Genomic DNA, 23,620 nt, shown 5'->3' with positions numbered 1-23,620 from the left:
CATAAAAAAAAAAAAACACCACCCAACTCTTACAACTTCCTATTTGTCACAATGTGACAAATATGAAGCTGTATATTTCAGCTCTAAAATTAACTACATAAATTCAGAGTGAAGGCAAGGCTTAGCAGTACTTCTATAAAAGGCATAGGGGTTTCCTTTAGCTTCAAACTTAGTATGAGCCCATAGTGTTCTGTGGTTGCTAAATATGCTATTGAGATCTGAAGAGTGTATTAATGGAAATACACCGTCCACCACATTGGAGGTGATAGTTTCTTTCTATCCAAAGTTGGTCTGAGTATTTCTAAAGTTTTGTTTTATCCAAGTTTCTGTATTTCAAGAAAATGAGGATGTTTTACTTGTAAAAGAAAGATTTAGGGAATGCTTTTGTGTTATATGGGTATCCCTGGTGGCTCAGATGGTAAAGAATCTGCCTGCAATGCAGGAGACCTGGGTTCGATCCCTGGGTTGGGAAGATCCTCTGGAAGAGGGCAGGGCAACCCATTCCAGTATTCTTGCCTGGAGAATGCTCATGGACAGAGGAGACTGGCGGGCTACAGTCCATGGGGTCACAAAGACATTTTCTGTGGATTAATGGGTAAGAAAATTGGAAGATGCCAGTACCAGACAATTAAAAGACTTTCTTCACTATTACAGCTACCTGATAATTGAAGGGGCAACTATTCATTACAGATATTAAGTTTCCTGTGGGCCCCCAAACCCCCTGCACCCCTCCCCTAGAAGGGTTCAAGCAGAGGTTTGGTCAACCTCTTGCTTGGTATGTTATAGAAAGTGTGTGTATTATAGTACATCTAATGGCCCTTCAAATTCTATGATTTTTTAAGTCTTTCATTCTTTCACTGTGTCCAGATACATATGATCAAGTCCAACTTTGGGACATCAATTGATGAATTCCCAAAATTGACTGCTGGTGTTAAAATGGAACAATTGCTTGAGTAAGAATCCTACAAATAAGGGAGCTTTGGCTAGTTTTGAAGTTTCTTATGATTTGCCACCCTTTATGGGATTTGTCTCAAGCTCAAAAACAATTCTAGACCCTGTACATTTTACTAGCCTATGATGTCATATATAATAGATCATCTTTGAATCTTTAGCATATAGTATGAAAGATGGCCTTCTGAGATGAGAAGGGATTTCTTTACAAAAATCGTCCTTTATAGGCTAATAACTCATATGAATGGTTTGAATTTCTCTGCACCCCCATACCACAATCTGGTGGCTCAGACGGTAAAGAATCTGCCTGAAATGTGGAGACCCGGGTTCAATTCCTGGGTCAAGAATATCCTCTGGAGAAGGGAATGGCTACTCATTCCAGCATTCTTGCCTGGAGAATTCTATGGACAGAGAAGCCTGGCAGGCTACAGTCCATAGGGTTGCAAAGAGTCAGACATGACTGAGTGACTAACACTTTCACCACACCCAGTTTAAAATATGACTCTAGCCAGGGTCTTGTGGAGTTAATTTAACACACAGTCAGATATGATGGTCTGGCCTAGGACCTATTTGAGGGGATAGGGACTGGGCCAAGGGAACATCTTTCTTCTCCGGGACTCCATTGACCTACCACCTCATCACACTGGCTGCCTCCTTGAGTGACAGAAGTTGAAATGTTGGTCCATAGCAGAACAGAAGAGTGTGGAGTCCTGGGAGGGAAGGGCAGAAATCAAGACTAAGTTTGAAGGCATGAACAAGTCTTCCTTGTTAATAAGCCTAGAGGCCAGCTTCCATTTATAAGGAAGGGCAATGGAAGAGAAGGGGGAGGCTGAAGTAGATTTCACCAGGAGGGCTGCAGGTTTAGCACTGGACAGTGGACATCGAGTTAGACTAAGGCACCTCCTCCCCTTGAGAGTCAAGGTCAGGATCTCAGAATAGATGAGACAACATAGCTTAGTTGTTATGAACACAAACTCTGGAGTCAGACTGCCTGGGTCCCAATCTTGTCTCTGACACTTGCTGGCTGTGTCACCTATGGAGGTTGCTTAATTTCTATGGCTCTGCTTTTTTCTTTGTAAGAAATGTGACTAATGATAGAACCTACCTCACAGGTCTATTGTAAAGATTAAGATTCTTGATAAATGTAAAGCTTTGTAACACTGCCTAACTAAGTGAATGTGAGTGTCTGTTCAACAAAATAAATTTAAAAAGAACAGTGCAAAGATGGACAATTTAGCAAATATTTATTGTATGCCTACTCTGTTCCAGGTACTGTGCTAATCACAGTTTAGTATGGGAAAATCTGACTTTGCAGTCAGGTAAAATGGGATTCTAATTTCAGCTGTGACCTTGGTTATGAGCTGAATGGCCCTGGGCATGTTCCCTAACCTCTCTGAGCCTCTGTTTTCTCCTGTGTAAAATGAGGATGATAATAGCGCAGGGTCACACAGGATTGTTGTTAGGAGTAAATGAGGTAGTACCTATATGTGTGCTATATATAATGGGGCGCTCACTAAGTGGTCATACATGACTCGCATAACCTGGGGGGGACTATAAGATGAAATCTAATGGGAATAAGTGTCAAATCTTAAATCTGAGTTTAAGACAATTGCAAAATAACACATCCCTTGTACAGGATAAGGACAAGAAAGGATTGAATTGGCAAGAGCTTGTGTGAAAAAGAGCTGTGGGTTTTGGTTGACCACAAGTTTCCTCTGAGGCTACAGTGTAATCTGGCTGTCCCAGAGCTAGTGAAAATTTAGATGGCATTAAAAGAAATGGTGAGGTGTGATCCCAGAAAATGATCATTTCACTGTCCTCTGTACCCTGTGCTGGTCAGATCACATTAGACGTGTAGGACTTCATTTTGTTTACACTTCTGGATAAATGATGACAAGCTCACTGACCAACTGCCAGAAGTGGTGACCTGGATTGGGGAGCATTAGAAAACCCTTTCTTGAAGATGAGATTAAAATAACCCCAGAAAGGAAGCAGGAAGGCAATATTTGAAAGTTGTTTTTTTTTTTTTTCTAATGAGAATGTTTATAGAACATACACCACATTCAGTCTGTCAGCAAACCCCACTGGCTGTTTCCTCAGCTTATATCAATAGTCCAACCATTTCTTGTCACCACTCTGCTACTGGGCTGACCTAAGCTATCATCTCTTGCCTTATTATTGGAGTAACCTCCTTGTAGATATCTCTGTTTTCACGCTGGCCCCTCAGTCTATTCTCTATACAGAAGACAGGAGGCATGCATGCATGCTCAGTTGCTTCAGACATGTCCAATTCTTTGCGACCCTATGGGCTATAGGCTGCCAGGCTCCTCTGTCCATGGGATTCTCCAGGAAACAATACTGGACTGGGTCGCCATGTCCTCCTTCAGGGAATCTTCCCAACCTAGGGACTGAACCCTTATCTGCCTGTGTCTCCTGCATTGGAGGTGGATTCTTTACCCACTGAGCCACCTGGGAAGCCTGAAGACAGGATGAAAGTGAAAGTGAAAGTTGCTCAGCCATGTCCAACCCTTTGTGACCCCGTGGACTATACAGTCCATGGAATTCTCCAGGCCAGAATACTGGAGTGGGTAGCCTTTCCCTTCTTCAATGTAACTTCCCAACCCAGGGATTGAACCCAGGTCTCTGTAAGTCTAATCATGTCACTCCAGTGGCTTCCTAGTTCATACAGAGTCCAAGTCCAAGTCCTTACAAAGGTCTAGAAAAGTCTTGCTTGTCTTGGTTCCCATTACCTCTTTGACTGCATCTCCTACTTTCCCCCTTGTTTACACTGCTCCAGCCACTGTAGTCTAGTCACCGTTTCTCAAACCAGTCAGGCATTCTCTTGTCTCAGGGCTCTTGTACTTCCTGTTCTCTGACCAGAACCCACTTTGCCTACCTATCTGTATGGCTTACTCTTTCATATCCTTTAACCGTAAGTCAAATGTTAGCCTTCTCAGTGAGGTATTCTTAGTCACCCTTTTTAAATTGAAACCATTTCCCCCACAAAACACACACTTCTGAATCTCCTTTCTCTACTTTGTTTTTCATCACATCTTTTATCATCGTTTAATATTCTATATTATTAACAGATATATAAAATCAATAAATAATAATATATAATAAATACATAAAAGAGCTGTTGTGGTTGAATCCAGCAGGAGTTGGGTAGGCATGAACTCTGCCCTCTCCAAAACCCAGATAATTAAGAGTTAACTACACATAGATACATTTGCAATTGAATGTTGGCGAAACCCCGGAAACAACATTGAGTGAGATATTCTGGACTCAAGGAAGACAACTCATATCTTCCAAACTTTGTAAGACTACTATGTGTAAGAAGTAGATTTCATCTAGGTTGCAACCTGGGTCAGAACTAGAGCCAATGAGTATGAAGGGAATAAGTATACACAGATAGGAGATAAATCAAGCAATTTGAAATTCTCAGATTGTCTCATGGAGTGGTGAGCTCTGCATCACTGGAGGTATACAGAAAGAGGCTGTGTACCTAGCTGTCAGCTTTGCTATAAAGGAGATTGTGTACTGGGTTGGGGATTGGACCACATCACCTGGATAATCTTTGTAACTCTAAGATGCTGAGGGCAAAGATGTGGCCCACGGATGGAGGGTAATTTACTTTTTTTTTCAGAACTGAAGGGAGGATTTTGGGCCTTTGTTTCTGGAGTCCCAGAGGCACATTCTTCTCTCACAGGTCCATTCCATCCTAATTGAGATTCCATTTCCCAGAGATTACCTGATGCTGTGCTGATTAGAGGCCAGCCAGGGGTAAAGGGACTGATTCCCATGGCAACCAGGTTGAAAAAAACACACCATGTGGAGCATTGTCAGCAACAAGCTACGTTTGCATTATAAATAGATATTTAATTCATTGAGATAGATTGCTACGACTTCTGCATTATAAATAGATATTTAATTCATTGAAATAGCTCTGACAGTGAGGAGGGAAGTTAAAACCCAGAGCCACTCTTTAAGTATTTCAGTTAATTGACAACACTTTTTCCCCTTCTAAATCACATAAAACTTGATTCTCTCAGTGAAAGAATGGTATATGTGAATACTTTTAGAAAACCAACTAAAAGTCCAGTGTCACATGTTTATATTTTTCACTGAAAGGTTGACCAAAATTTTCTGATGGCGTGGATATCTCTGTTTGATACAGGAGACCCTGGTTCACAAGATTTCACAAGAGTCTTTTTCTGTCATTTTTGTTTCATCTTTGTCCTGCTTTTCAAACTCAGAGGCTTCTATAAATTTCAGTCCTTGGCCCTCTTCTCTTTTCTTTCCATCTCTCTTTCCTTGGTGAACAGCTAAAGCAACCAAGTGATCACTTGCTAACTTGCACAGCCCCACTGCTAGCCTTGACAATACATGCTGGAATATCCAATGGTTAGAAAACAAAATCAGACCTGATCAAAGGAATTCCATCTGAAAAGCAAGGACCAAAAACAGGCCTCCCTCCACTGTTCAAAATGTACAGCTTGATTGAAGGTTAGGGATGGAGAGTTTGAAGGCAGTGAGTGGTGTTGGGCAAAAAGCAACAATTAGTTTTTGCTAAATTCATATGCAAAAGCACTTTTGAAATGCAATTTTTGTAAACACTATAAGAAATTAGTGTAAGTGACTAATAGAATCTCATCAGATGAAAATCGGAATGAGACTTTGTACTTCTACATTCCAAACAGCTTAATACAAATTAGTCTATAGTACTCAGAGTATTTCACTCTGTAAGGATTAAGGGAAATGTGATGCATTTTTTTCATTAAGTTGCTGGGTAAATAAGCTTCCTGGTGTAAGAATATAGGAGTTAATTTCTAAATTTTATAGTAACCAGGGTTAAATAACTCATTGTGTGCAGCACCCCTGAACATTGCTCTATTAAATAGTGATAGCTTAAAATTAAACAGTGTTGGGAGGTAAGGAACTTTAGGGTCAGATTTGAAGGGATTACGACCTCCTCTAGGACCCACAGATCAATCCTTCTGACGTCTTGAACAGGTTTAAGGAATTAGGGAAGCCCCTTTCCCCAATCCAAGCCTCCTAATGTGTACTAGATTCTCACCAGTGTGGCAAGTTGCATGCTGATGCAAGGAGAAAGATCAGGGGCTCAGAGTGTGAACTAGCCTCCATTTGGAGTCCTGGGAAGGAACCCTGGGACAGGACCCTGGGAGGTCCCCCGCTTGAAACCAACCACCGTAGCTGCATACTCACTCCCTGAGATCCCCCCCACCAGAAAAACACAGGGCTTTCTGTAGGGAGGGGCAAAGTATCCCATTTTTATCAATCATTTACATTTGAGAGTGAGTTAATGTACACCTGTGATTGGTAGGAAAGGGCCACAAAGCACACTTCCCCAGTTTCCAAGTTCTGCAGTGGATTAATCCTGTTTGAAAGCAGATGTACTACAGACCTAGAAGTTCCACAGTGAAAGTATGTAACTGAAGTCTTTGCCCTCCTCAGGCTCAACTTGGAGAGAACATTGCCATTCATTCATTCAGTAATGAAATGGAGAATGAAGGGATGACAGGACATTCTGTTCAGTAACCATGTCTGAAAGCAAATTGGACATGTTGGAGCTTTCCCTCCTCCCCGACCCTATCCTTGAGCTCATTTCTCTGTGCTAGCAGCCCCCTGCTCTCTTACTGTGCCATGGGGGTCAGCTCCAATACACCATTTTTTGCTAAATCTTAAATAACAAACCAATGGAAAACCGCTGCCATAGTTTTTGCAGTTAAATAGTGAATACTCTCTTTATTCAGAAGAATACATTTTTAATAGATTTTCATGCACCAGTAAATCAGTACAGTGAAGAATTACAGGGGTGGGAAATCTCTCTTCAGGAAACCTCTCACCCTGGTAGAGCTCTCAGTTCCTAAAATCCCCTTGACCCATCTCAGGTGATTAGTGGCCAAGGAACAGTAGGTGGCGTGGACTCCTGGGGAAACCAGTCAGATTTGCAGGTCTCTGAGGACAAAAAAGAGAAGAGAGGAAAGCTCTTGTAAAGTAGGAGATGATTATATCGGGACTGGCTGCTCTACTGAAGTGCCCTGAGAGACTGATGAGGGAGAGTCGGTGCTGGTGCCCAGGTCTCCTTCTTGGTTACACTCTTCCAGGGCTATGGTCTGGTCTCTTCCATCTGTCTCTGAGCCCCTGTGTAGAGAAAGAAAAAAAAAAGCAGGACTAAGGGAGGATACAGAGCCATCAACTTGAAAACAGGCTGCGTAATGGGGCTCAGATGCTAGAGGAGAATTTGGATCATCGTTTTCACAGAAGCCCTGGGTTCACAGCAGGAGGCTGACATGAGGCAATTACCTGGTTCGGAGTCGAGGCCACTTCTTCCACTCTATGGCTAGCACCACCCCCAAAGCTACAACCACCACCACGATCAGCGTACTTCGGACAATGTTCCCCACGGTGCATTCCTGAGCAGCAGGCCCTGTGATGACAGAAGAGCAGAAACCAATGCCATAGAGTTTAGTGCACGTGTGTTCCCCTTGCTCTCTTGCTGCCCCTTCATCTGGCCTCCTCTGGGGTTCACTTGGGAACCACATGTTGGGACAACAGATGGGGTGGTCAGAGGCAGTGCTTCTGCTGAGGCAGAGGCAGCCCTCTCTTGTAGGGTGGAAGATGCATTGAAAGTACCCTTGTCACTATCTTTGAGTGAATCTGAGGTTCCACCTTCTTACCATCCCTAGGAGAAGAAAATGACCACACTTGAGGTCTCTGACTCCAAACACCTCCCCTTCCACATGTGGCCTGCCTCCACGGAGACTGTCTCCCGGGTCCCAGAGGTGTCAGGCCAGTGTCATGGAGGGATTAGCATCTCACCTGCGGCCCCCACCAGCTCCAGAGTATCGCTAGGCTCTGACCAGATATCGGGGTAGGCCTGCAGACGGTAGCTACAGCTATAGTTTCCAATGCCCTTTCCTTCTACATTATTGATGACAAAGTCTCCATCCTCTGAGAACTGTTGAGGTGCTTCTTCTCCATCATGTTCCAGGACAAATTCCACACCTGGCAGGGGCCCTCTGCACTGAAGGGTGATGTCCTTTCCGAGCTTGAACACAGTGCTGGGAGAGGCTGATAAGGAGGGTTTAGGGGGCTTGTCTGCAACCAACCAGGATACAGAGTTAGAAATGGCCTCGAACCCAGCCTTTTATCCCCTTAGGGATAACTACTAAAAAACTACAAAAGCTAGAGTCTTACTGAAATCTCCAAGACCTTACCAGTCACCCAGATCTCCAGGGAGTCACTGTGATTAGAAGCTGCAAGGGGAGCAGAATCCAAATAATACACACAGCTGTACATCCCAGAATCTTCACTGCTCACTGCTGGCATCCAGAAGTCAGCCCTGTACCCATTTGGCCTCTGTTGCTTTAAAGGCTCTTGAATACCTTTCTTCAACAGGACAAATGTTGAGTCTGCCAGTTCCCCCTGACATTGAAGAGTCATGTTTTCTCCAGGGGCCACCATGGGACCAGGTTGGGCTAATAGGCTGGGTTTGGGGAGCAAACCTAGAAGAAATGAACTCTTGGTTCATAGAGAGGTCGCCACTTACCAGGGCATCACCCCTGAAGTCTCAATAAAGAGGAGAGTTACTGCCTGCCTCTCCTTGAGCTCTTGGAAAACCATTTCCCGTGAACTATCTGCCAGCCCAATTCCCTCTTTTCTATACTCCCCTGCCCACTCCAGAGCATCTTCCCCTTACCTGTGACTATGAGTTCCAGGGTGTTGCTAGGCTGTATCTTGATAAGGCTGGTCCAGTCAGGGTGGTAGCAGCAGCTGTAACGACCTATGCTCGCACCAGATACGTTGGTGATGGGGAAGGCCCCATCATTACTGGTGGATCCCCAGAGCTGCACTGAAGTGGCTTCTATTTCTTTGTGCAGAATGTACCCTACTCCATGTACTGGCCCTTGGCACCAGAGAGTAACGTTCTGCCCCATGGGAACCACAGAACTGGGCTCAGCAAACAACCGTGGCTTGGGGAATGTGTCTAGGAAGAGACCAAAGATGGAAAGTGGTGAGTATGCAAACTTATCACTGAATTAACCCTTTATCTTTCTCCTTCCAGACACAACCATTCCCTTCCATGTCCTAGCCTAGCCTAGCCTTCCAAGAGGGATTACCCTCCCTTACTCCTACGTGCTGTGGTTCATGGGGTCGCAAAGAGTCGGACACTACTGAGCGACTGAACTGAACTGAACTGAACTGAACCCCTACTCCAGTTGCTTCTGTCCCAGTCCCATGTCTTGTCTGTCCTTACCAGTCACCCAGATCATAAGAGGCTTGCTGAGATATGATCCCCTGTTTGACATAGTGGTCTCAAAGTAGACACAGCTGTAGTTCCCAGAATCTTCTGCTCCAACAGTATGGAGGAGGAAGTCAGCCGAGTTCCCCGAGGCACTCCGGAACTGTAAGGGACCCGGGGTTCCCTCTTGCAGGAGGGCAAACCTCATGCCCTGGAAAGCCCCTTGGCAACGCAGGGTCACATTCTTCCCAGGAAGAACCACGGGACCTGGGTGTGCCAGGAGAGTGGGTTTGGGGTAGAATTCTGAAATTAAAGAGAACACACATGAGAGAATCCTGCCTCACACATTCTGAGCACTGTTTTTTTTTATTTTTTAGTGGTATTATAAGAAACAACATATGCTTATTGTAGAAAACTAGAAAATATAGAAAAAAAACCAATGACTCAAAGATGGCCATTTTTTGTACATGTTTCTGGATTACTTCCCATTTATTTTTGTACATGCCTATGTCATTGTAGCTATAACTATTTGTATGCTTGGGCTTACTGTATACACAGTTGTATAGTTTAATATTTTTCACTTTATATTGTAAACATTTTCCTAGGACGTTAAATAGCCTTTGAAAACTATCATTTGTAATGGCTGCATAATATGCAGTTGACACTTCAGGGTCTTTGCCCTTTCTCTGAGGGCCATCCAGCCCACCAATATCTGGTAGTCTAGCTAAAGAAAAAGTGGACCTTGGGCCTAAAGCTCAAGGCCAAGCTACAGAAAGACTTCAGAAACAGGGCAACATGTGAAACATCCCCATCTGCCTCATTTCTTTCCCCAGAAGTGGACTATTTTCCTCCTTCCTCTCATCTTCCCGTATTAGTGATAATATAAGCATCTGCCTTACATGGACTGTTTACCACATGCAGGCACCGTCCTGAGCACATTCTTGGTGACTTTTAGAAGGGGCACCTCTTCCTCTCCCACTGACATCCCTTCTGCCCATTGTCCCAGGGACAGTACCACCTCCGCCTGCATTTCCCCAGTCCTGACCTGTCACCACGAGTTCCACGGGGTCACTGGGTTCCGACCAGATAGCAAAGTCATAATAGCGGCAGCTGTAATTCCCTCCATCACCAATGCCCACCGAAATGATCAGAAAGTGGGCTGCACTGGCTCCCAGACTTGCCCAGGAACTGTCACTGGATGCTACTTCACTTCCATCTTTGTAAAGAATAAAGCTCATGTGCTGCTGGGGGGTGGAGCAATTGAAAGTCACCCGGGAACCAGGAGTCACCACAGGACTGGTCCATGTCTCAAAGAAGGGCTTGGGGTACATTTCTAGAAGGCAAAAAACCAAACATAACCAAAACCAAATCAATAGAAAGCAAGCTAGATAATATGATAAATATTGGTTCCAGAAAGCAGCTTGGCTTCCTATAGTATTTCATTCAGAAGAAGGTGCATTTAAAAATCCAGGAAAAACCACTTTGAGGATAAACTTTTCACAGGGACCCCCTCACCCCACCCCTCACCTCCTCAAGTCTAATCCTCACTGTCAGCAGAAGCTAGCTAAAAGAGTGGATAGTTACTGGGGCTCTGCTGATTCCCTGAGCCTCAGTTTGCCCATTGGGACAAGAAGGGGAAATGGTACCTGATCCACCTCCTTTGAGTATTTGCTCTATAGCTAAATGAGATAATTGATATGAAAATAATTAGAAAAATTAAATCACCCTCCACAAACCCCAGCTATTAATAACGATTATGGCTATTAATATCGTGCAGCCAGAGGCCCTGGCACTCCCAGCGCCACGCCTGCCTGGCTCTAAGATTGGACACAGGCTCCTAGGACCAACAGCAAAGTTCGCTGTGGGGAAAGGAGTGTCTGACCTGGAGCTTTGCTCCCCCCCTCCTCCCTCACACACCCCTTTCAGCTCTACCTTTTATGACAAGCTCCAGGGGCTCACTAGGCTCGGACCACTTGAAGGGGCGCTTTTCAGTGTGAGTTCGGCAGCTATAATTGCCTTCGTCTTTATCCTCCATTCTCCGGATTGTAAAGAAGGCTTCTCTCCCAACGGCACCAAGTTGCTGGATGGGTTCCTGCATTCCCTCCTTGTACAGAGCAAACCCCATGCCTGCCAGCCATCCTTTGCAGCGGATTTGCAGCTCCTTGCCCCGAATTGGGGGGGAAGCAGAGATGACAGGCTTGGGGAGGATATCTAGAAAACAAAACAGGGAGGACAAGGAGAAGGAGTCCCAAGTTAGGAGGTGCCCAGATGGGACACGCAGAGTCACTTGGTCCGTAAAACAGAGATCCATCCTGGCCGGGCCTTGGCTCTTCCTGTCAGTCTCCTCTCAACTCTCCTCCCCACACCCTCCCCCCATCTCAGCGCCCCTCCTCTCCTACAGGCAGCAGAAGTCCCTTGGGCTCTGGATCTCTGAGCATTTCCCCATGCTTCAGAGCAGTGTTGGAGTCCCAGGGGCACCAGGGATCGTGCCGAGCGGACCCTCGGCCTTTTCTTACCTGTGCCCACCAGCTCAAGTGCCTCACTGGGCTCAGACACAGCCATCTCCTCCCAGGAATGGCAGTGGTAACTCCCGGTGTGAGTCTGGGTCAGAGCTCCAAGGGGGAAGGCAGCCCGGACCTGCTCTGAGGCCGGGCGAGTTGCGATCCACCCGGTGCCATCCTTCAGCAACACAAACTCCTTAGTTGAACCAGAAGGGCTTCTGCACCAGAGGGTTAAGTTCTTCCACGGGGCCAGAGGGAAGTTGGTCTCTGCCCACAGCTCAGGCTTAGGGGTTGGCATGATTATTTCTAGAAACAGCAGAGTTAATGAAGCCATCCTCCCTCCCCTGCCCCTCCCCCTTTCCTTGCCCTTGAACCCCCCTCCCCAGATCACACTGCCCACCTCCCCTTTCAACCCCAATCCAAACTCTTTCCTCCCTTCTGCAGGTGCTGGGGAAAGAAGACGCTGATGTCTCAGCCGAGCCTCAGAAAAATGCAGAAGCTTGGGGGAAATTTTGCAGGCAGAAAAGCGGAGTTGGAGGCTGAATTTTGCCAGCAGCTTCAGCAAAGTGCCCCTTCCTGGCTGCCCTTCCCTCCCAACCAGTCACTCCCTGGCCACTGACACTGACACTCTGTAGTTATTTCGGATCTCCAGGGAGGAATGTCCCAGTCTGGAGCAGGAAAAACTCACCAGTCTCTTCTGTCAATACCCCAGTGCACAGTCCTGCAAAAGAAATTGCTGCCAGGGCTTTGCCCCCTCCCCCATGGGACTTCACCCCGGCCTTCTGCCCAGGCCCCTTCCCCACCCCCTTGTACTCACCACAGCAGAGAAGAGCTGTGAGTATGAAGAGCATGGTGACCCCTTGAGCTGTTCCCAGCAACCAGGCTTCTCTAGCAAGACCAGAAAAGAGATGAGAGGAGTTGCTGGGATTAGGGGGAGGGCGGAGAGAAGGGGGCGGCAATTTATGTCATTGGCTTACTTGCTACCCAATAGGGATTGGATATGGCCAGAATAATGGGATATCATCTTTTCTGACATTGATGATTTTTCTCTTTGAGGGCCTCACCACCTACAAACCTCTTGCTCTTTAATGACCCACGGGCCCCCGCCCCCCCCCCCAGACAATATCAAATGTCAGCTCCCCAAGGCCCCTGATTAGGCCGTTGCTGGAACTGAGATGTCAGATGTGAAAATACCGTTGTAACTCCAGCTCTCAGAACCCCTGGAGCTCAGTGTGATCTGGGTGGTGGGTGTGGGGCCAGAGGGAGAAACCTTGGGTGTTTCTCAGTCATCAAGTTTAAGTTTGGAAACAGTGTTTATTATGGCACTATTGGCCCTCCAACTGCCCTGCCTCACCTGCCTTTGTTGTGGAAGGGTTGCTTAGGCAGCAGCAGTGGGATCTCTCTACCCGACCCAGATCATGACTAGAAATGTGCGGCAGCTTCAGGTCCTATAGATTCAGATCCTATAGATTTAGCTTGTATTAGGCCAACATCTACCTGACAATTTTGACTTAGAAAACACTGACCTTCCTTCCTGGTCAGGACAACATGCTTTTCAAACTGCCTTCTCCAACATCTGGTTTCTGAATTCATTCTTTGATGCAGTGGTCCTGGGCTGAGGTGGGGGGCACTTGAAGCTACATTTTTTTCTAACCCCTGGCTTGAAGGCTACCACAGTGTATGTGGAACTCAGAACAGATTCTGTGAACCTGACCCCCAATGAAACGTTTTGAAAGCTCAAAAGGGGTAGTGGTTTTGCAGAAGGTTTAGGTGGCTCTCTTCCCATTACCCAAGCACTCTGTCCCTCAGATCTCAGAGGAGAACACAGACACACACAATCATAGTCATCATCCATTGTGTATTGAATACTCCCAGGCACACAAAGGCCTCTGCTCATGGTGGGGGAGGGGTACAGCCAGGATCAGAGAGTGGGGGAAAGTGGCATTCAGGAGCAGAAGCCCCCACCAAGCTAGGAGCTGTCATTTCTCATTTTGGGGCAGAATAGCCTGAGCACAAGGATATAAGGATAAGGGAGAGAAGGGGATGACCCAGGAGACACAAAATAATAAAAGTAAACAGCAGGAGAACCTGTTTGACTTGACACTTTATGGATCAGGGGAAGCAGCCTGATTCCCTGACCCAATCCATTCTCTCATCAGCTTCCCACCCAGGCTAAGGCTCTATTCTCAGAAGGCTCTGCACAGTGGTTGGGGGCCAGAGTGGCAGAGACACTGGCTTCCATAGCAGCGAGGATGGACTACAAGGCTTGCTAGCCCTTGAGAGCTGAGGTAAGGCTGCATAGTTGGGATGGGAGTTGAATAACATCCTGGGAGACAGGACAGTGTCGGTTCTTAAAAAAAAAGTTCAGATGAAGTTAATGTGGAAGACATCGATCATCTGTGAGAGGCAAGGTGGCTTGGGAGGGAGATTTGGGCACCCTCCTGGGGGGGATCAGTGAATGAGGTTCTGAGGACTTCTTTCAGCCTCTGAGAAATATTCATTTCTCTACCCTCTGGTAGGGGTGCTGACCCCTCCATGAAATAAAAGAGAAACGGCTGGAATGAGAAAGCCTTGTATATTCATCCCTGAAGGTAGAGGATGCAAAGGCTTTTCCCCTTGGCGCTTGTCTCAACTGCAGCACACCCCATTCCTGAACCTCTGGGGAGCCTGAACTCAGCTAGATTTAGGAGCAGGGGATTGGGATAAGACAGTTACCTGATTCTGAGTCTCCGACACTTCCACCTTATCCACAGCACTACAAACAGCAAGGCAACAAGCTGAATGATTAGAAACAACCTGATAGTTTCATTCAGAACGTGATTCCAGGTGAGAAAGCCTGTGACCAGAGAAGACCAGAAACAGGGACCTTGATGGGGACAGGGACAGATGAACACATTCATGGGGGAGAGGGGAATCTGGTTACTGCAGGTAAAGGGAAGTTGAAGCAAAAGTGACCTTCTTTTACATAAAGAGAGGGACCCTTGAAAGTATCCTGCTCACTGCCTTTGAGCGATCGTGAGACCACTCCAGGAGAAAGATGCCCAAACCAGCCCCCGACTACCCTTTCCATATCCTGCTGGGCATTGCTTTGGGATCCCAGGGGTATCATGGCCAAAGGCATGGTGGGGGCACCTCTATGAAGAGTTTTCCTCTCACCTGCTGGCCCCATCAGTTTCAGAGGCTCACTGCGATGTGACCAGATGTTAGGGTGTGCCTCTATGCGATAGCTGCAACTGTAGGTCCCTGTGCCTTTCCCTTCAACATTACTGATGATGAAGTCTCCATCCACTGAGAATTTTTGGGATGTTGCTCTTTCTTCCCATTCCAGACAAAACTCAAGAACTGGATGAGGTACTCGGCACTGAAGGGTGATGGCCTTTCCTAGCTTGAACACGGTGCTGGGCCAGGCTGACAGGGAGGGTTTGGGGGGCTTATCTGCAACCAATCCAGAGACCAGAGTTAGAACAAGTGACTTTGAACTCATTGCCTCCTCTCAACAAATGTTTCTCATCTCCTTATCTGGTCTTCTCTTTCTTTCCGCTCTACTAGATCAGTGGCTTCAAAATTTGACTCTGCATCAGAATTCCTTGGCCCATTACTTGATCCTTTAAAGACTTCTAGGCTCCTACCTTCAATCAGAAACTTAACAATACCTGTAGGTTTCCCTGGGTCTTAAGGAAAGTAAGTTTTCTAGGAGTCCCATCAGGGCTTGTCCGTGCCTAGAAGTAAGGTTTGAGTAACAATACTGGGAGAGAAGTTCCCTAAAGTTTTGGAGAAAACCACCCTCCTAGTCTGGTTTTCTTTGGCTCCTAAATCCTGGAATGAAGATAAAAATAAAGAATAGTTGTTAGCACTTGCCTACAACCACAAGCTCCACGGTATTGTGTGATGTCATTCTGATGGAGGTCTTCCAGGAGAGGAGATAGTGGCAGCTATAGATGCCAGCATCACTAGAAGTCACATTGTTGAGGAAGAATGATGTGTCATCATAGATACTGGTGGTATCCAAGAGTTGAAGTGGTTTGTCTTCTCCTTTCTTATAGAGTGCAAGCCCCACTCCATCCACTGGCCCTCGACACCACAGACTCACATTCTGACCCATTTGGACCACAGGACTGGGCTGAGCAAGTAGCCAGGTCTTGGGGAAAGTGTCTAGGATGAGACCCAAAATATCACAGGCTAATAAGTCTGACTTACCCCTCCCACTAGTTCAGGTTCTTTTCCTTTTCTTCCAGTCCACCCCTGGCAAATCCCACCCTAAGCCCAGTTCTACAAATTCTGCTCCTTCCCCCACCATTAACCCTGGCTGCATGATGAAGTTCTCCAGTGGGCCCAAAGAGAGCCGAACACCCTTACCCCCTAACATAGGTCCCATAGCAGCCCCCTCTCTTACCAGTTACCCAGATTTTCAGGATATCACTGAGGAGTGAACCCCTGTATGATCCATCATAGTAAAAACAGAGGTAATGGCCAGCATCGTGGATTTTCAATGCCCGGAAGAAGAAATATGCCTCATTTTTTATTGGCCTCTTGAGGTAAAAGGACTTCTCCAAGTCTTCAAGCCTTATTAATGCAAAGGTCATTCCATAGATTGGCCCTTGGCACCTGAGATTAAGGCTTTCTCCCGGTGCCATGATGGGCCCAGGGTAGGCTGTCAGAGTTGGTTTGGGATAGAGTCCTAGAAAGCGAAGAGACCCTGAGTTAGAAGTAGGGTGATTCTTCCTCATCATATTCTGGTTTCATTTTCCTACTTTCTTTAGATAGCAAGTGGTAGCTGAAGTTTACCCTGTGCTCCCTCACTCTTCCCTGAATCTCTGCCTCTTCCAGAAGGTAACCAAGGGGAAGTTCACTCCCACTCCTTCCCTCTCACCAGACTCTATCACTGCACTGAGCTCTAACTATGTATAGGGGTATGTCTCAGTGGAGTATCTACATTTGTAATTCCCTGTATCTTTAGGTCTCTGAAATGCCAAATGTGGTTCTTCCAATCACCCAAGAAATCAAACTTCTGAAAATTACTTTGATTCCTTCTTCATAAAGCATGAATGTTACTGCAGTATTAAGGATGGCTTTTGAACACATTCAGTTCACAGAAAACCCTACTTCCCAGAGGAGACTGAAAGAGGCCAGTAAGTCGGGATTGGCCAGTAAGTCTGCAAACCAAACAAACATTTGTTAATGGGGCCACACCCTCATTTTCATGTATTGTTTCTCCAAAGAGATTAAACTACAGAACAGAAGGTAAACCTCACTCCCAAAGCACTCCTTCTTACCCACCCCAATCCCAGGTAGGCCCACCCACCCATTATTGGAAGGATCAGCTCTATCATAGGTTCATTAAGCATTGAGGATACATCAGGCATCATGGAGGTCTAGGGTTAAACAAGTAAAGGAGACAGACACAGTCCCTGTTGGCCAAGTGCTCAGGGCCTAGTGGGGTCACCTGTGAACAGGTCACTGCAGCAGTGTGTGTTAGTGGGATCTATACCAGAAAGACATTCATACAACAAGCATCCATAACACGCAGTTCAAACAGACAGGCTTTTGTTCTTTGATCCTCAATAAAAAGCTATACTAATAAAATTAATATCTACCGTTTATTGAGAACTTATATGCCAGGCACTGTACACATATTACGCAAATCCTCACAACAACCCTGTGAGGTAGGTATTACGATTATACCAATTTTGCAAATGAGAAAACTGAGGCACAGAGAGGCATCATACAGTGGATCAGGTAGATACCATTATCCCATTTTAGAGTGGGGGAAACTGAAACACAGAGTTAAAGTAACTTGCTCAATATCACACAGGGAGGTGGTGTCAGAGGTGGAACTAGAAACTAGGATTACAACTTCTAAGCCCAGGGTATTTTCTGTAGCACCACAGCTTTCCCCAAGCCTATTTAACTTGATGAAGGAACTAAAGCAAGCGTGGCCAGTTCTGTCTAGAAGCATCTGGGCTATGGGGTGGAGGACTTGGGGGTGGGGTGTGGGTCTAACATTAGGCGTTTGGAAGAACCTTCTACTGTGTTTAAAGCTTGGTACTGCCTTACTGGATCTGTATATACAAGACTAAATTCATTTATAAAACCATTTCTGAAATATGAACTATCACTTTCCTTGTCATTTTTTGTTTCTTTTTATCGCCAGCACAAGCAATTCACTCTGTTTTCCACACTTAAAAATAAAAATCACAAATAGAATAAAAATACATTTAAATAAAAAAATCAGTTTACATGACTGCAGTGGCAGTGCCTGGCACATATTAAGTGCTCAATAAACATTAGCCAAATGAATGAATGAACACATGATTTTCAACAAATAGAGAACAACAAAGCTGTGATGAGCTGAAGCTGCTGGACATTTGGCTGGACTCACTCACTAGCCAAGTGATTGGCTTCCAGACAGCTGCCTCCTAGCATGTGTGATTCTCATTTGCATCTCAGTAAAATATCAAATGACTCTAACTCATGGGCCTTGCAGAGAACTGGGCAAGGAAAGTCATATCAGAAACCCTGGCTCATCCAACCATGATCCCGGGGACAATGATCATCAGACCCCAGCAGCCATAGCCACACCCACCTGCTACAATCAGCTTCAGGGGGTTGCTGGGCTCTGACCACAGGGTAGGGAGCATCTGGATATGAGTGCGGCAGATGTAAACCCCTTCACTCTCAGGTGTCATGTTGGCAATGGAGAATATGGCCACTCTCCCAGTTGGGACTTGGTAATCCACGGGTTCCGCATATCCCTCTTTGAACAGCATGAATACCAAATCCTGCAGCCAGCCATGGCAGAGTATGTTAACATTACATCCAGGAAGAGGGGAGGTCTCAGTCTGGATCCAGAAGATGGGCTTGGGCAGCTGGCCTGGAAGGAGAGAATGAACTGGAATTCAGGTAGAGCAAGGGTAGTGCGGCTCAGGGAGCAGCAGAGAGCTCTACTTAAATGAGTCTTCCTGGTATGATCCTTATTCGTCACCCCTCTTTCCCCATCTACAGTATCCCCTAGGTTGAGCAGCTTGCCCTCTAGAGCCATTCCAGAGTCTGCAGCCTCACTCTACATTACCTATAGAGATGAGACACTTATTTACCAACTGTGGAATATCTGTATTATGTGTGCAAGCAATTGAGGCAAATGAATGAATTAAACAAACCCTGCTCTGGGAAGGCAAGTTTGAGTTCCAGGAGTTGGAGTTTATTTTTGATTATCTCTCTCTGTCTTCTTACCTGGTGCCTCCAACTCTAAAACTTTACTGGGCTCTGACCAGCCTGTCTCCTTCCAGTAGCAGCACCTGTAAAGACCTGTATTTGCCTGAGTAAGGGCACCGATGGGGAATGAAACTTGGAAGGTCTTTCGGGAAGGGCGGATCCAGGTCATCTGTGTCTTATCCTTCAGCAACAAGAACTTGCTTGAAATCTGAGAGGGGCTTTTACACCAGAGTGTGATGTTCTCCCAAGGGGCCTGGGGGTAGTTGGACTCAATCCATAGCTCCGGTTGAGATGGCATCACTGCTGTCATTCCCAAAGAAAACAAAGATGTCAGCGGTTCCAACCTTCTCCCTCCCATAACATGCCCCCTGCAATGTCCCCTTTAAATTAGCCCCAACCCCCCGCCCCAGATTCCTTCTTTGGTCTTTCCTTGGGGACAGGGGTGTGTGCTTTTATGGGAGGGGGGAGGGTGGGATAGGGACCATAGGACATTGTTTCAAGGAATTCAAGTGAGTTGGGGAACAAAGTGCAAGAGACAAAGTCTTTACTATTTTGTGGGAAACCAAGTCATGAAGTGAGCAGTCCTGATTCCTAACAAGCTGAGTCTGGAAACTGCCTTTGGCATCTCGAGGCAGTTATGTCCGGGGCCATGGAGGCAGTTCAGTGTCTTGCAGCCTTCAGGAAGGAAGGTAGTTGATGTGGCAGGACTCACTTACCCATTGGTGTCACACCCAGACTCAGTCCTGAAAAGAGAGATTATGGTAAAGGAGAACCCCTCATTGTCTCAATCACCCTCAAACCTCAGTATTCTCCATTCCCTCCTCAAGGGGCACTCACAGGGGTGCCTGTGACAGGGTCACTTGCCCCGCCACGCCTTCCTTGTACTCACCAGCACAAAAGAGTAAGAGAGTGAACGTCCGCAGCATGGTGGCCCCTTCCCCTGGCCTGTCGAGGGTCATGGAGCCTCCGGAGTCTTGAAGGGCTTTGCCCCTCAGAAGGTGGTGAGATCTAAAAGCAGAAGTATTTTTACTCAGGGGATTGCTCCTTCTCCTGAAAGTTTAGTTTGGATCACTAAGTTGCACCCGAACACCTACCTTCCACTCCCCCACAGGCATGCAGGGTTATCAGCTACTTGTTCTCTTTGTTCCCTTTCCCCACTTCCCCCTTCTTCCACTCAAGGTCTTTGCTGGTATATCTACCATATCAGATTTATTGAAATGTCTGTTTGTCCCTCGGGTCTCAGAGGCCCAGAGTGTGACCTAATACAGGCCAGCAGAAGCCCTAAGGCATGAGGGAGATGGGAGGTGTAGAGTCAACTTTTCGGATTCTTTACTCGTATATATATTTTTTGTCAGAGTCCTCCAACAACCTAGGAAAGGAAGAGTCCTACATCCCCATTTTGCTGGCTAGGAAACTGAGGCTTATGCAGGAGATATAATTTACCCAAAGTCAAAGATATTAAATATCAGAGCCAAAATTTAGATCCATGTTGAACTCCAATGCCTATGCTCTAAAACCAGTAATTAAACTTTCAGAGGTAGCCCTTGCCCACTTTCTCACCCTCCCTCACTTCTACTGTGTCATCCCATCTAGGCTTTCCCTTCTGTAAAATGCTTCAAATTTAGTATTACTTTCATTATTATTTTGTATCCCCTGTCCAAAGCTCAAAACCTCCATTTCGAGTAGGTGTTGGAGAATCAAATTACTTGAACTAATTGATATAAAATGTACATGATTCATTGGCATCCCGAAACTTATAAGCATTTTTGTTCACTGCCCCAAGGAAAAAAAAAAAAAGAATTGAATTTCAGGGAATGTGATGTGGCAAAAATATTTGAGATCAGGGAGGCTTTCTCATTTTCTTGAAAATCACTATTGACCAGAGGCTCTGCATGTCCATAAGTAGACGCCTTATGCTTTTCTCCTACCCTACCCTACCCACCCTGGGCCCAGAGTAGAGTATCCTTTGGCCAAAGAAAGATGTATGCTCATCACACAAACTCAGGATGACTCCTCTATTGCTTCTCTACTTAGGGTCTGAGGTTGTGTCTGACCCTATCTGTTTAATTCTATTTCAAAAGAGTGGGATAAAGGCAGCTCTCAGAGCAGAAAGGGGTGCTTTTGCTTCCCCAAACTGATTCTGATATCAAAGCCTCTAATTTGCTCCAGGACTAGGAGGGATGAAGGAGCAGGAAAAAGGGGTAAGATTCAAACATCTGGGCTGTAGGAAGCAGGTGGACAGTCAGAGATCCAAGGAAGAACAGTTTCCCTTTGCATTTCTTACTTTGTATTGAAGGATGCTCAAATTACCTTCTTTGAACTTTTCTTATCTAATATCTAGCTAGCCTTGTTGTTGTGTTGAATCTGAGATAATACCGGAACAGTGCTAGGTACATAGTGAACAGTTCTTTAAAACTGGCTATTTTTCTTCCCAAAGGGGACATTAGCCTGGCATAGGACCCTAAAGATGCTATTTCCATCTCAGCTCCTACAGACTCCCAGGCCCAGGCCCAGGCCCAGTCTTGGTGACACCCTGTTGCTTTGTTCCCCTGAGGCTTTGGGCCAGTTTATTGGCGGGGGTGGGGGGTTGGGGGGGGGACTTCAGGTTTTACTGCCAAGGGAAAGGTTTAACTGGGATTCCACCCAGGAAGGCCATCTGAGATTCCAGTCCTGCCAGGTGGACCCCTAAACCAGGGTTTCACTTCCTGGGGGCTTGAGGGGAATAAGGGAAGCTGGGCTTCTCAGCATGGTTGACCCCTCCTCCAGCTCCTGAGGAAACTCTACCGTTTATATCCAGCCAAAAGGAATCTTCAGTCCAGGGAACAAGGGAAGGAGTTGCGGGCTTCGGGTTAATTGGCCACGCCCATTTTTGGCCTTTCACGCTACCCCCCACCCCAACACTCCCCCCACCCCCATCTTCGGCAGTCTAGCCTTTTCTCCCTCCCCTTCTACTCCACCCCAAGCACTTCACACACCCTTAGGCAGCGCCGCAGTGCTTTTGAGGGTGAACGACCCGAAATGTCTAATGGCTCGCCCCTGCATGGCTTTGAAGGTTCCAGGAATCAAAGGGTTTGGGTTCGGCGGGGTGCCGGGTACATGTTCCGCTAGAGGTTTTGAGGGAAGACTGAGAAGGAAAAGGGAAGGTATCTGAGTGCCCAGAGATTCTCAGCGAGGCATGGCTGGGATCCGGGGAGCGAAGGAGAAAAGGAGGACTGAGGGGGTGGGGGGAGGAAAGACTTGGGAGCCTGTAAGTTTACGGCAATTAATTACTTCAGGGAGATTATTTAGGGGTTTTGTTTAGGATCTGATGGGCAGTATTTAATCTTCAGCCACTGGACTGTGCGCGCATTTGCAGGTACTTACGGTAGTTGAAGGCCCGCTCCGCTGTTGGAGATTCTCCAGTGAGCTCCTCCAGATGCCGCAAACTGCCCGGCACGAGAAGAGCAGTCTAAGGACAGCCTCTCAGTCTCAGGGCCCCGCCTCCCTCTCTCCCCCGCCCTCCCGGCCGCTCCAACCTCCCCGCCTCCCTCCGCCAGGCTCTGGGAGTCCACCTACACTAACTCTCTAACACCTGCAGTCCTCTGACGGCCGGGATTTCCACGCCCCTCCTCAGCTCCCGCCTCTCTCTCGATCCCCTGCAGGGGTTGCTGGAGCCAAATTCAGGCCCCTACCCCCTCGCTCAACGCTCGGAGTTTCTCTGGGTCATTGTATTCAGGAGAGGAGAGGGCCAGCTCTCAAGTCGGGCAAAGCTGTAGATCCCTTCTCTCCAGCTCCCCAATGCCTTTAAAGGGATCTCAGATCTTTCTTTCACACCCCCACTGAAGCATAAACAACGCCACCAGGGCTTAAATGCCTACTATGTGCCTCTGAGGCCTTGGGCATCTATTATTTCTAATCTTCATGTGAGTGAAAGTGAAGTCGCTCAGTCGTGTCCGACTCTTTGCGACCCCGTGGGTAGCCTATCAGGCTCCTCAGTCCATGGGATTTTCCAGGCAAGAGTGCTAGAATGGATTGCCATTTCCTTCAGGGGATCTTCCCGACCCAGGAATCCAACCCGGGTCTCCCTCATTGCGGGCAGACGCTTTACCGTCTGAGCCAAATAGTAGCCCCTAAAAGATGTGTTACTTCCTTCAGTTTTACAGACGAGGAAACTGAACCTCAAAGAGGATTGAGTAACTTGGACAGCCTTCAAAGTCCAGCACGGGATAAAAGCCCAGGCTAAACATATTAATACAAATTTGGATTTCAGTCTGGTTCTGCTATTCCAGAGCTGAGTGACTTCCAGAAAGTGTGTTAAACTTTCTGAGTCTCAGTTTCCCCATCTGCAAAATCAAACACCAGAAGTTTGCACATGGCTTCGATGGGAGAGTGCAGGTAAAGCTTGCAGCACAGTAGGCCTGCTACAGCGTAGGTGCTGCTGTTGCCCCGTCTACTACCACTAATAATACTACTATTAATCTGTACAGCTTTCCACGAATGCCCCAGAGAAATAGGATTTCAGTGCTGCAGACGATTCATAAATTTAGTTGACCATCAACGACTTTTACAAATGATGATGTGTGAATGAGGCACTAACCAAAGCTCCTGACATATACTATATGATGGGATTCAAGTAGAGCATTCAGTGGACTCAGAGATCAATGGATTGTTGTAAGAAAATGACACAGTTTTCTCTGTGTACAAGTTTTAC

General features: G+C 46.6%; 1 protein-coding gene across 1 annotated transcript; it reads right to left on the bottom strand.

Annotated features, from left to right (window-relative positions):
• Nucleotides 1–6,702: 6,702 nt before the first annotated feature.
• Nucleotides 6,703–22,366, bottom strand: IGSF1 (immunoglobulin superfamily member 1). The gene is made up of 20 exons (XM_070366678.1): nt 22,294–22,366; nt 19,820–19,938; nt 19,647–19,673; nt 18,949–19,233; nt 18,302–18,589; nt 16,112–16,396; nt 15,577–15,870; nt 14,875–15,153; nt 14,434–14,554; nt 12,536–12,606; nt 12,407–12,439; nt 11,734–12,024; nt 11,150–11,428; nt 10,263–10,550; nt 9,233–9,520; nt 8,675–8,962; nt 8,193–8,480; nt 7,795–8,073; nt 7,279–7,402; nt 6,703–7,116 (listed from the first exon to the last, which is right to left on the bottom strand). Exons 2-20 carry the CDS (start codon nt 19,887–19,889, stop codon nt 6,981–6,983), a joined length of 4,014 nt encoding a protein of 1,337 aa, XP_070222779.1. The 5' UTR covers nt 19,890–19,938; nt 22,294–22,366; the 3' UTR covers nt 6,703–6,980.
• Nucleotides 22,367–23,620: the final 1,254 nt, after the last annotated feature.

The sequence above is a fragment of the Bos mutus genome, chromosome X (assembly GCF_027580195.1).
Source record: "Bos mutus isolate GX-2022 chromosome X, NWIPB_WYAK_1.1, whole genome shotgun sequence".
Classification (NCBI taxonomy): domain Eukaryota; kingdom Metazoa; phylum Chordata; class Mammalia; order Artiodactyla; family Bovidae; genus Bos; species Bos mutus.
The sequence above is the reverse complement of the archived record's forward strand: the minus strand, read 5'-3'. Positions and strand labels throughout refer to the sequence as shown.

What these genes read in the sequence shown, in the direction of transcription:
- IGSF1 (XM_070366678.1), bottom strand. Translation starts at nt 19,889, where the DNA reads ATGACCCTCGACAGGCCAGGGGAAGGGGCCACCATGCTGCGGACGTTC. An exon ending in CCTGAAGCTGATTGTAGCAG is followed by an intron (nt 16,397 to 18,301) that starts GTGGGTGTGGCT and finishes TTCGCTTTCTAG; the next exon opens with GACTCTATCCCAAACCAACT. An exon ending in GAAACTGATGGGGCCAGCAG is followed by an intron (nt 14,555 to 14,874) that starts GTGAGAGGAAAA and finishes CTCTGGTCACAG; the next exon opens with GCTTTCTCACCTGGAATCAC.